General features: G+C 48.0%; 5 protein-coding genes across 5 annotated transcripts; 3 read left to right on the forward strand and 2 right to left on the reverse strand.

The window, feature by feature from the left end:
• Positions 1 to 1,602: 1,602 nt before the first annotated feature.
• On the forward strand, positions 1,603 to 2,385 carry MYCFIDRAFT_85232 (uncharacterized protein; the record flags this gene model as incomplete). Its single annotated transcript, XM_007927483.1, has 1 exon — positions 1,603 to 2,385. One exon carries the CDS (start codon positions 1,603 to 1,605, stop codon positions 2,383 to 2,385), a length of 783 nt encoding a protein of 260 aa, XP_007925674.1.
• Positions 2,386 to 2,393: 8 nt separating this feature from the next.
• Positions 2,394 to 3,441, reverse strand: MYCFIDRAFT_211075 (uncharacterized protein). Its single transcript, XM_007927494.1, has one exon. It carries the CDS (start codon positions 3,249 to 3,251, stop codon positions 2,460 to 2,462), a length of 792 nt encoding a protein of 263 aa, XP_007925685.1. The 5' UTR covers positions 3,252 to 3,441; the 3' UTR covers positions 2,394 to 2,459.
• Positions 3,442 to 3,814: 373 nt separating this feature from the next.
• On the forward strand, positions 3,815 to 4,420 carry MYCFIDRAFT_6598 (uncharacterized protein; the record flags this gene model as incomplete). Its single annotated transcript, XM_007925987.1, has 1 exon — positions 3,815 to 4,420. A coding segment is annotated over one exon (606 nt), but the record flags the coding sequence as incomplete, so codon positions are not given.
• A 1,039-nt stretch (positions 4,421 to 5,459) lies between these two features.
• Positions 5,460 to 8,567, reverse strand: MYCFIDRAFT_46640 (uncharacterized protein; the record flags this gene model as incomplete). Its single annotated transcript, XM_007926080.1, has 3 exons — positions 5,460 to 8,174; positions 8,229 to 8,415; positions 8,488 to 8,567. 3 exons carry the CDS (start codon positions 8,565 to 8,567, stop codon positions 5,460 to 5,462), a joined length of 2,982 nt encoding a protein of 993 aa, XP_007924271.1.
• Positions 8,568 to 10,282: 1,715 nt separating this feature from the next.
• Positions 10,283 to 10,717, forward strand: MYCFIDRAFT_196067 (uncharacterized protein; the record flags this gene model as incomplete). The annotated part of the gene is made up of 1 exon (XM_007927495.1): positions 10,283 to 10,717. One exon carries the CDS (start codon positions 10,283 to 10,285, stop codon positions 10,715 to 10,717), a length of 435 nt encoding a protein of 144 aa, XP_007925686.1.
• Between the last annotated feature and the right edge of the window lie 1,941 nt (positions 10,718 to 12,658).

Here is a 12,658-nt window from a genome sequence, read left to right on the forward strand (position 1 = left end):
TACCTTTCTAACTATCGGCTTTAATAGTGCGACGGTTGCGCTAGCTCCGCTTGTTTGTTTAGTCCTCGGTAAGCTCTTTATAGACGAGAATTAGACCTTCGAAGCTAGGAGGTATTCTTGCCTTCTTAAAACCCTACTTCTTAGTAGGTAACGAGAATAACTAAGAAACGATAAATCTAGTATAACACAGAGCTAGCACATAATAGCCGATAGGGCAGGGCTTGCCTTTTATTATTATTATATAAGAAGAGCGTCTAGTAAACCGTACGAGGACCTTATCTAGGCTAACGTTAGTACTAGGTATATAAACCTTCGAAATCCGGCTTCTTAGGTAGTTAGCTATCTACTGAACCTATAACTACGGCGGGTTGCCCTTACCCGACTCGATAGGCTCGCTATATTACAGACAGGCCTTTAACTGCTTAAACCTCTTCTCGGACATATTCTTAGTAATAGAATAAGACGGCTAATATCTATTAGACCGCTAGAAGTCCGACTTATCGTCTATTTAGACAGCGGATATATAAATAATAATTCCTACGAAGATCGCTATCTTATATAGATAGGTCTTCTTCTACCTAGCTCTAGATACTACTACCTCAATTATACTACTATTGTTTATCTTCTTAAACTTCGGATCCCTCGCATACTCGTTAGTATAGAATGCTAACTTCTTATAGACCTTATTAGTCTATAACTGCTAGAAATATCGCTATAGTATATTCTAGTAGTCTTTAGAAGTTAACTTCTCGAAGGCCTTACCGCAGTAATCTATATCCTCGAAGAAGGCCTTATTTAGTAGTAGGCGCACTTCTACCTCGCACTTTATACCTTCTAAAGGTACGTACTTTATACTATCTATTAAACGCGACTAATCCGGTGCTATTACTAGGTTTAATACGTCTAGTATACCCTCCTCGACCGATATACTATTAATAATATCGCTAGCAACGAGAGGCTTATTATCTCTACTATTCGGCTCGTATTCTATACTATAAGTCGCTCTAATCTTCTCGCAACCTGCAACTATCTCTTGCGCCTTAATCTCGCCTATTTCCTCTTCCGGCTCTATACTAAGCGTACTAACGTCGTAAACCGCATTCTTATCGATATCGGACTAGTAGCTATCGTTACTATTATCGCTACTAAATAGAGCGCTATTATAATACTAAGAAGAAGCCATTTATATAAAAGAGTAGTTAAAATAGCCTTCGAGGCTTAAAGTTAATCGGACAATTAACGAGTTAAAGAAGAGCCGGTTACGGAGTATAAAAAATAGCAATGGCGCTATCCCTAATACTAGCCTAGCAAGCGATAATTTACTATACTATCTATAGTAAAGCGCGTCCTATACACCCTAGCTGTGTAGGGGCTCTTGCATGAACCACTCCAGCCGACGAACTTTCAAAGGGATGGCTAGAAACCCCGCGAACAGCGGGGAGGAGTGTGTGACGGAACCCTGGATAGAAAGTTGACTCTGATCTGGATTGTTGGGCGATCCCTGTCAAGCCTGCATCGGAGATAAAAACCTTATCCCCAGCCTACACAAAATCTCCAAAGCCCAATCTCAATCTCTACCTCTTCCACAACCGACGCGAAAAAATGTCCTCGCTCCGCAACGCAGTCCAACGCCGCAACCACCGCGAGCGCGACCAACCCGAAGAACGCAAAAAATGGGGCCTTCTCGAAAAACGCAAAGACTACAAACTCCGCGCCGCAGATCACAAATCCAAACAAGCGAAAATCAAAGCTCTCGCGCAAAAAGCTTCGGAACGCAACGAAGATGAATTTTATTTTGGAATGGTTAATGCGCAGAGTCGGGGCGGTGTCAAGGTTGCGAAACGTGGGGCGGAGAATGCTGGGGGTACTACGGGGAGTTTGGATGTTGATGTGGTGAAGTTGATGAAGACGCAGGATTTGGGGTATTTGAGGACGCAGTTGCAGAGGGTTAGGAATGAGCGGGGCAGGTTGGAGAAGGAGGTTGTTGTTGCTGAGATTGGGGTTGATGTTGAGGGGAGTGGGAGAGGGAGGAGGAAGGTTTTCGTGGACAGTGCGGAAGCGGAGGATGTGGGTGTGCCTGCTTTGCCAGAGCAGCCTGAGCAGGGGGATGCGGACTTTGATATGGATTTTGATGGGCTTGACGATCCTAGTGAAGAGGGAAGTGATGGGGAGGAGGGTTTGACACCTGAAGAGAGGGCTGTGCGACAAAGAAAACGACACGCACTTGAAGTAAGGCAGAGAAAGCTGGATGCACTCGAAGAGCAGGAGGAAAAACTTAGCGCTGCATTACAAGCAGTGGAGCATCAGCGTGCGAAGATGAACGGCACAACTGGCGGAACGAACAAGAACGGGCAGAGGTTCAAGATAAGGCAGCGGAAGAGATGAGTCTGTTTCCTTCAACGCTTGCTTGCTTGCTTCATATCTATACATCGCATGAGATACCCAATTTGCTCTGGCGTTTACATCTTCGCCGGCATTCTCGTCGCAGCGTCCAACCTCAAGCAGTCTCCGTTCATGTAATCATTCTCCACCAAGAATCGCACAGCATGCGCGAACTCTTTTGCATTACCCAACCGCTTCGGATACTCTGCCACTCTGCGCAAGCTCTCTTGTACCTTCGGAGGCAACTGCTTGGACATATTCGTCTCGAATAGAGACGGCGCAATTGACACAGCTCGGATACCATTCGGCGCCAGATCTCTGGCCAGAACCAGGGTCATGCTACGAATAGCACCTTTCGTGGCAGCATACGAGAGCTGACCGACTTGTCCTTCAAAGGCACTCGAACTCGACACCAGAACCACAATGCCACGGGAATTGTCTGCATTCAGTGGCTCCGTCCTAGCGATATGCGGAAGCGTCAATCGAATCAAATTCAGCACACCCCGCAGATTAATATCGATCACGAAATCAATCTTCTCCATTCCAACGGGGTTCAGGTTCTTGTCCAGAAGCTTTGCAGGATGTCCAACACCAGCAGCTGGGATCAGTCCTCGGATCGGCTTTCCAGTTTGCTTCGCCCATGTCGCTACGCCATCTACGGCTTTCGAGAGGGAATCTGAGTCTGTGACGTCGACTTCGAAGAATCTGCTGCGGTCTGAACCTAGAGAGGAGACGACTTTGGATCCTGTTTCTGAGTTCATGTCCAGTATTGCAATGTGGGCGCCATGGCTGTGCAGGTCTTCGGCTGTGGCGAGACCGAGACCGCTCGCGCCGCCGGAGATGATGAAGGTTGTGTCTTTGATCTGCATGTTTTTGGAGTGGGAGTTGGTTGTGTGGTGTGTGAGATCAAAAGAGGATAGCAGGAGTATATAGGTTTTGAAGGATCGCCGAGGTAAAAGTGTCACCGATCGTCGGCTACGCTTTGCTTGGAGGAATCTTCTTGTGTCTCGACTTGTGTGATGGATATCAAAACTCCAAATTCCAGGTACTCAATCTGTCAATCGAGGCTGAAGTAGATCCAGAAGACGTATCAGCGCTATGTTGATGGAGGAAGCAATGTCCAGAAGTGATGTCGGGTGCATGTGAATCTTGATCCTTGTCAACCGCGGGGCTCGGTCCGAACTCCGCGTCCAAGCTTTCTGCTTCACTTCGCGTCGCAGGAGTCGCGACCAGCATGAAGATGAGTGTTCAATCAACCAACCTCACAAATCAACGACTTTGCCAAGCAGCATATTACACACCGTAGTTGTAGTACCCGACCTGAATGACCAAGCGTTGACGCACCTCCAACATGGCCGCCAACGGCCACCCAGCAACACCTCCGCCCTCAGACCCATCCATCAAGCCAGAACCAGTCAAGCCCAGCGAACCCGAAGTCCCTCTCACATCTGCCCAAGACGACGGCACCTCGAAACGACCTCGCGATGCGCGACTCATCCACGCGATTCTAAGCAATCTCGGCATCCACTCCTACCAAGAAAGAGTACCACTCCAACTCCTCGACTTCGCCTACCGTTACACATCCGGCGTCCTCAATGACAGTCTTCGTCTCAGCGCGGAAGGTTACGCATCACAGCAGACAGGCACAGGAGGACGGAGGAATCAACAAGAAGACATGAACAATATCACGATGTCGGCACTCAGGGGAGCCATTGCGAGTCGGCATGGACATACTTTTGTCGGTCCCTTGCCGAAAGAGTATATGATGGAGCAGGCTACGGAGAGGAATCGGATTCAATTGCCGAAGGTGGAGAGGACTTATGGTGTGCAGTTGCCACCGGAGAAGTATTGTTTGACGGGTGTGGGTTGGGGTTTGAAGGATGAGTGGGAGAGTGATGAGGATGTGAAGCTTGAGGAGGCGCCGGTTATGAGTAGAAATGCGAGTCAGAGGAAGGATGAGGATGAGAAGATGGGTGGAATGGATGGGTTGGATGAGGATGAGGAAGGTGCGGGCAGGATGGAGGATGTGTTTGGGGAGGGCGATACCGGTATGGCCCAAGACTGAGGAACGCCATAGCATCGGCGTTTATGGACTCGGAGATGGAATCAGCGAGGCGTCCCGAAAGTCAGAGTGCGCCAGACTACTGCCAAGAAAGCTTGGATGGACTTTGTGTGGAAGTTTCCATTTGGCTCGAGTGCATTCAGACGGCCGTGCCATTTGCAAATGCATCGAATCACGCCATTGGAATCTTTTTCCATTTGCTGCGACGAAATCTTCTCGGATCGGCCGCGCTGGCACACGAATACGAGCAAAGTCCCTGGACAAATGCCGCTTAATGTCCGGATGGAAGACTTTAGAGCCGCATTTCAGCAGCTTTGCACATTAGGACGGCATCTCCACGAATTGCGGTACGATATTAGAGAGCATGAATGAACGAATGGAGAAGCTTCGACTCTAGCAGCAGTGGTGATGGATATCTTGGATGCATCGGAGCACACATCCACTTTATCATTCGATGGAAATCACATTCCGCTGACAGCCCTCGTATCTACGTAAACCGTGTCCAAGGTCTGCGACATTTGACACCAAGTTGTAGCCCCGGGATTCCTTCTAAGCCATTCATGTTCCTATATAGGACCTGCTCTGTACATTTAACCCTAAGTAGGAGAGATCCTCGCCTAGGTAGCGTTATAGTCTAAACCTAAAAGGTCTAGAGGTATATAGAAAGCTTATTATTATAGAAGATCGACTTTATATTTACCTATTTATACCTAGACAAGCTAAGCGTAGATAAATTCTTTAAGATAGCTAGCTCTAAAGTAACGGGTATATAAGGTTACTAATATTATAACTAAAGACACTCCGTTACCTAGTATTAAGATTTTCTTAATTCTCGATATAGATAGACCGTTCCTTAATCGCATTATATAGCATTCGTAGGAACACTTTCGAGACCTAAGTTTCTATCTAGACGCCCGCAAATGCATGATCGGAACTCCTCAAACATGTCTTCTGCCTCCTATACTTCCGATCTAACGCCGTCTTTATGCTTTTGCCTGTCTCGTATTGTGCCGTCTCAATAGATTCCCTGCGTCCTATACTGGAAAGTATCGTACAGCCTCGTATAGTAGCTGCCGATAGACTTGTTAACCAAGTCTTCCACCCACTCTCGTGCCTCTTCTTTGCTCTTCTCAAGAACGAATCTTGCACGCAATGCGCTCACTACGTTAATAAGACCCCCGCCATAGCATGGCATTTTGCTTTCTCGTCCCATCAGTTCGACCAGGGTGATGATCCTCTCTGCTTCTCTCCTCAAGGCCTGGAAAGCATCCTTCATCAAGTCTTTGAAGCGGACGAATGCTTCACCTTCAGGACCGCCAAGAAGTTCTACGTACTCCAGCGTCAGCTTGAAAGGTGCGGCTTCAAAGCCCATGTTACCAGGAGAGTTGGACAGCATAAATCCAAAATCGATGTGTATCGCATGGCCATCAGAATCAATGAGGATATTACCATTGTGTCGATCCTTGAGCTGCAAGACATAGCTGATGATGCTGTATGCAGCGAGACTTCGAATGAAGCAGTCAATCGCTTTCGTATAAGCAGGGCTGTCCGCAGGCCCAAAGGTCTTTGCGTAGTGGTCCTGAAGGGTCGCGATTCTCTTCTTTGGATTTGTCCCAGCAGCGATGCTTGCGATGGTCAGACTTCGTTTGATGGAATGTAGAGAAACGGCATTCGTGATGGTTTCGATGAGTCCCGATGTCTCCCCAGTCACCAATATCCGCATGTTCTTCACCCAAACATCAACATCGTGCTCAGCGAAGATCTTGCTGCAGACGGCGATCAGCTGGCATGCAAATGCCTCTTGTCGCAAGTCGGCTCCAGTCTTGACGATCACCGAGATCAAGTCCCAGTGCTTGATCCATCCGTAAGGAGAGGATCGCCGAATGCGTTCTTTCTTTTGCTCCCACGCCTCACCAAAGGTCGCGGCTGAAGGGTCATCGCGATCACCTTTGCGTTGGATACCAGCTGTCATGGCATCGTTTTCCATTCGAGCGGCACCCTTGCCGGTATTCACCAGGTCTGTCCCAGCGGGCTCGTCCATGTTGTCGCCTATGTCCTCGGCATTGTTCGGATCACTACCAGTCTTCGCCATGATTGTTTCGAAACTTGGTCCTTGCTCATCGGATAGGAAACTCTGTTCCTCCAAGGATTGCATGCTGGCAATGATCTTGGCTCGGATAGCAGCGACTTCCGCCTTCGGCCGTTTTGACGCACTCATATCCAGCTGAGCCAGCATCTGAGAAGCAGTTCGCATGTGGTCGGCAAGGGCTGAGACGTCTGCTTGCGTCGCCTGGGGAGGGCGCAGGTAGGGTGACACTCGACCCCCGCTGTCTGGACGCACGCCGAGAGAATCCGAGTTCCTTGGCGTTGGCACGGTGGCTGTCGAGATAGTGCTGACTCCGCTCGATAGTCGCGGTGGTTCTTTGCTGTTGGCCAGTGCGGCTTGCAACTTTGGACTATTCGACTTTGCTGGGTTGTCAAGATCCTCCAACAGCGCCGCGCTTGATAGATCTCCACTCGTCGGCTCGAGCACGCTATCATTTTTGGTCTCTCCCAGTGGCGATGTAATAGCAGCGTGTCTTGCTGCATCGGTGGTATCGAACAACCGACGTTTCTGCTTGGCTCTCTCCGATAGCAATTTGGCGAGCAAGTCGCGATTCTGTTGACTCTCTGGATCGAAGTCAAAATCTTCCCGGATCACTTCTAGCATGAGTAGATATGGCACTTTCTCGGCACTATTCAAGCTTGTTGCTTCGGCTGGGTTGAGCCTGACAATGCGATGATGTCGACTTCGACTGGCAGATCCATCAACCAATGTCGCTGGACAAATGAGAGGAATGTCGACCTCAGCAGGCAGATCTTGCGCGATAAGTCCTAGCTCTGCTCGCAGTGCACTGAGACGTGCAGCCTTGGGCACTGACACAAGCCGATTGGAGATGCCTTCCAAAGCTGCCAGGAACTGACTTTCGTGCCTGAAGTAGTTCTGGCGAAGTGCTCGGATTTTCTGATTGCGCGACATTGAGGAGGGCGTGACAGGTCGAAGCATTTGAGAATGCCGCCTGGATAGTTCACGGTCGCCTGCGCTCCTCCTTGGGACGCCAGGTGTCGCAGGAAGACTCAACGCAGGCCTGCTTGGCTTGCGCTGGTGTTCTGGCAGAGACGACGTGCTATACATTCCTTCGCTGCCCATGGTGATTGCAAGCGAATGTCGCGAGACATGAGCCTTACGTTCTCCGTGGCCAGACGTAGCCAAGGCAGGTGTATTTGGCGTTGACGCGGAGACCTTCGCGCCATTGACCACAATACTTGCTGGCTTTCGCGACTTTCGTCTTGGCGCATCCCTGCCATCGCCTGGTTGTGGTCTTGATCTTGCTGCTCCACTCGTGTTTCCCGTCACTGTCGCGCTCCTTTGCAGTCCTTGCTTTTGAATGCTTGGTGTCGCATCTGATCCACCTCCGCCTTCCTCAATGGGTCGCGGTCTTCGCGCTTGTGCTATTGCAAGAGGACCAGCATGCTGAGGCAGCAAAGGCATACCAATGCCTGCCAGCACCAAGCTTGAAAGCACTGTTACCGGGAGGACGTTTTCGTGTATGCGAGGTCGTCGCAAAGGCTCGCCGCCACCAAAGACGATATGCTGAACTTTGTTGTACAATCTTCGGCAGGTCTGGAAGGCGGTCGATGCAGGCTTGCTCGAGAGGTCATGGAGGTAGGTCTGAAATAGCCAGAAGGTCTATCGTGCAATCAGTGGGCGCGCTCGTTGCAGCTTCTCTTGCCGTGTCCATACCAGCAACGCGCCATTGACAGACTCTTCGCATAGATCTAAGACGAACTCCTCCAAGGCCATGGACTCATTGTCGATCGATATGACGAGGTGGCATAATTGTGGGAGGAAGAACTCGATCTCCTCGTAGCTAAAGGCTCGCAGCTTCGAACAGAGCACATAGTGGATTCCCACGTGCTCGGCATACCGGCTGAGGTGTATATAGCAGTCAGTGTATGTGCTTTGGCGTGCTCAGGGTCATCAGTATTCGTTGCGAACTCACGCAAGGTAGGAGACGGTGAGCGAGGGATCTCTGTTGAAGTGCTCGGACTGTATGAAGCGCTCGAGCAAGTTCCAGCTCATCGAGGATGCCGCTGGTGGTGAAGAAGGTACAACTGTGCTCTCATCTCAATCGTCGGCATGCGCATGCATACGCCTGAAACATTGATGTACGGGCAGGGTCGGGACAGCTGGCGGGATGTCTGGTCGATGGTACTCGGCGATGGTCGCGGTCAATGCCGCGGCCAAGACGGATTTACGATGTGGGCAGAAATGGCGCTTCAGGAGCAGGAATCCGTGTATGTCAAAGGAAAAGGATCAATTGATAGTGGCACCTTAGAACACCCTGCAATACGAGCCAAAGGTCGCTTGGTCGCGTTGCTGGTCAATCTCATGTGGACCCTGGATCTGGATGTGCCTGGATGGAGGCATTCTTGCCGAGCTTCCGAGTATCCTTGATCATTCTTCCACCTCACGTGCTGACCACCAGTCACAGTCACGAATGCTTTCTTGGTCGCAGTACGGAGTACTGAGAACGACATGTCTTGGCTTTGGTGACTCGAGCGTAGAGCCGATTTGTAACGGCAAGAAAAGCATGCTCAACATCTCTCTCGCTCAGGCGAATGTCGCCAGGAAACTGGGGCTCTATCTTGATCTCCCAGGTCTGCATGATCACTGTCGATCGAAGGTCGCCGTCAAGGTCGAGAGCATTGAACTCTTCCCACCACGGCTTGACACGCGGCTTGCTCCATGGCTGCTTTGGAAGGTAGTCCATAATTACTTTCACAATGCTGGTGTCCGAAGAAGGCTTGCTTGTGTCTGAGGTGTCGACAAAGGTATCATACTGCTGCTCGCCTGGTTGCGCTTGGTAAAGGTCCACCTCTGGCATGTTGGACTGCTGTTGTCTCCACGGATGGATCAGCGGCTTCGGCACGGCACTCATTCCTTGCTCTGTGCAACCTGGGCAGTACCACTTGGCAATCTGCGTCGCGTCTGCTTTGGTTATACCAATACAGGTACCGTAATAACATTCATCACATCCGTCGGAGCCGATCATGAACTCTCCAGTTCACGGACTGCTATAAAGCGGAGTCGACCATCTTGCGCGGTGCTGTGCTGCAGGCCCGCGAGACGATATCGAGGCGGCCGAACGTCCTAGGTAGGAATGAATCTGCAACGACCGTATGTATCGCACTACTGATGTGCGAGTCCCTTAGCCTAAGATTCAAGGGATTTGAAGTCGGAAATTTTATAAAGCCTCGCGGCTAGAGATGTGAATATACAGTACATTTCACGAACAGCAGAACGGTGAACGGAAGGGAAGTGAATGATGGGCGTGTACGCCTGGCAAAGCATCGAAATCGCCACATACTCCAGTCGCGTTGCTTTCGGCCTGGCCTCTAAGAAAACGTTCTTGCTCTACCGCGCCGATCCTGAAAATCGACACTGTCGGCCCTCATATACGCAGCGCTCAAGCTGCTTGCTGGTTACCCAATGTCTCGCTTACCAGCATAGAGACTGTCTTACGACGGAAGTTTTCTTTGTTCAAAAGCCCTAATCAATCTGAGCGCTTCTGCCTGGACCAAGAATTCGATACAAAGCATTGTGTGAAGAGCCCTAGGCTGTTGCTGGTACTCACTTCGGCGACTATTCACTATAGTTATAGGCATCAGGCGGGTGAACTGCTGCCATCGTTTGCGAAGGCCCTTATATGCTTCAGGGTCCTCTTCGTCCTTATACTCACATGCCATACAGAATCTGTAAGGATGGCAAAGAAACGACCTTCCAGAGCGCCAGCGATGCCTCGCCCACGGCCCGGAAAAACCATCAAAAAGCCAGCACAGGCGATGTCGCTAGACGAAGCCCCTCTGAGCGTAGGACCTACTCTGCGACGCGCCCAGCCGACGATTCGAGGAACGACTGAAACCAATGTTCCTTATGCGAATGAGCCTTCAACAGCGACTCCAAGGAAATACACGCCACAAGGAGCGAAAATTGCCAAGGCCATGGACAAGTTCGAGGACGTATTCCAGACCCCGGGTCCTGCATCTGGGAAGGGAACCCCAGACTCTCCCATCGAGATCTTCGATCTCAATACACCACCTGCCCGCAGGCCACCTAGGAGAGATCGAGTCCCACAGCGAGAGATTCTGCTCTCGCCATCCAAACTCGCTCGCGACGTCAAGGGAATTGTCAAACAAATAATAGCAAAACGGAGAAATCGTAAACGTTAGGCCGCCGTCGATCCGAATGAATTTAAGGGTCCTGCGCCTAAGAAGCGCGGTAAGAAGAAGAAGACGAAGCGGATAAGGATGCTACTTAGTTAAGAAAGCGTAGAATTGAAGGCCGGCTTGCTCGTTTCCTCTATCGCGACTAGACCCCGTAGTAGTTCGGTCTACGAACTACAAAACGTATAAAGTTTAGTTTCTTAGCGGCAAACTAGCTCCCTAGTTCCGGGTTGTTTTTTTAAACTATATAGATTCTTAGTTAGAACTAGAAACTATATTAGTTTTACTATAAGTATACTCTTATTCGACTACTAGCTATAATTACTAGCTATACTAGGGACTATATTAGTTTTAACTATTCTATAGGCGAGTTTTAGTATTAATCTCTAATAGAATATTTTCTAGGGCTATAAGAAGATATTAGATAGATATTTCATTTACCTATTGTAGTACCTTTCGGCCTATATAGGTCTATTTCTATATATTGTTTTAGGTAGGAAACTAACTTAGTTAGTAAAAACCTCCCTCCTATCCTATTTATAAGTGTTAATCTTCCTCGTTTCCTTGTTTTCCTTCCTCTAGGGTATACTAGTGTTATAGTTGTTACCCTCTAACTACCTTGCCTACTACCCTGCCCTTCTTTCCCCCTCTTCTTCCCTCCTTCTTATCTACTCCTTAGTTTCCCTTGCTAGTGCGAATTGTTGTATAAATCCCTATTTAATAATCTACTTTACTATCCTCTTTAGGTCTTCTTTGCTCTAGATTAGCTTGTCGTATTCCCTTTCTATTACTTTTAGTCTCTAATTACTTCTGCCTTCTAACTACTAAGGGCAGACTAGTAGTATATACTTAGGGTTCTAAGATTAGTAGCTATATTAGTACGCTCTACTTTCAATTCCTAGGACGTTTCTTCTAAACAGGTAAGACCTAAGTCTAATGTATTTAGATCTAATTTAGATAGCTAGGCTTACTTTAGCCCTATTTAGGTCCTTATAGAGCTAGTAGTTGTATTGACCAAATTTAATTAGTGCCTTTAGGGTTCCTAGTCTAACTTGTATTTTATTCTATTCCTACTCCTATAGGTATCTAGCAATTGACTCTACTAGGCTTTGTTTCTCTCCCTTTAGCTTATCTTCCTTTAGCCTTATATTTAGTCCCTAAAGCTCTTTCTCTAGCATTTCTCTTATTAAGACTCTATATTGCTCTAGGTCTTTAACTTTCTAGGGAGTTATTTATAGTCTGTCTCGCCTCCTAGTCCTAATATACTAGGCTTTTATCTTATCTAGTGCCTTTTAGATAGTCTATTAGACTAGGTATTCTATTGTCTTTGCCGTATATTAGTGTCTTAGTCCCTTAAAGTATTGTTTAACTAGTAGGATCCCTAATTCCATTTCTACTACCCTTATTAGTATAGTTTTGTATACTCCTAGGATTTTCTTTAGGCTTTAGGTTTAGGACCTACTAACTAGTTGCTTAATCCTCTTTAGTGTTTTCTCTTAGGCTGTCTATATCTATACTCTATATAGTATTGCTAGCTTGATAATTGCTTTATATATAACTTTGGCTTTCTCGAATATAGCCCCCTATATAGAGGCTATAAGTCTATTAATAGATTGTATATTAGCATCTGCCCTCTGCTTTGCCTTCTTTACTTATAGTCCCTAATTCAGTTTTGGATCTAGCTAGATCCCTAGTACCCTAAGCTCTACTAATAGTTAGGTTTCAAAGCCTTAGATAGTAATTAATTGCTTTATATTATAGGTTGATTTAGCCTTGCTAAAGTAGATAAGCTAGTACTTTTCTAGGGCGAATTTTGCTCTATGCCTTTTTGCCTATTTTTTATACTCCTAGTACTTCTCTTCTAGGATCTTGTAGTTAGTTTCTGTTGTCTTAGACTAGGCTAGGATGTTTGTATCATCTATAAACCCTAATGCTAATGTGTTTTTT

This window comes from Pseudocercospora fijiensis, assembly GCF_000340215.1.
Source record: "Pseudocercospora fijiensis CIRAD86 unplaced genomic scaffold MYCFIscaffold_3, whole genome shotgun sequence".
NCBI classification, from domain to species: Eukaryota; Fungi; Ascomycota; class Dothideomycetes; order Mycosphaerellales; family Mycosphaerellaceae; genus Pseudocercospora; species Pseudocercospora fijiensis.

Bases quoted from the DNA above. Each gene is read 5' to 3' on its own strand.
- MYCFIDRAFT_211075 (XM_007927494.1), bottom strand. From the start codon at position 3,251: ATGCAGATCAAAGACACAACCTTCATCATCTCCGGCGGCGCGAGCGGT.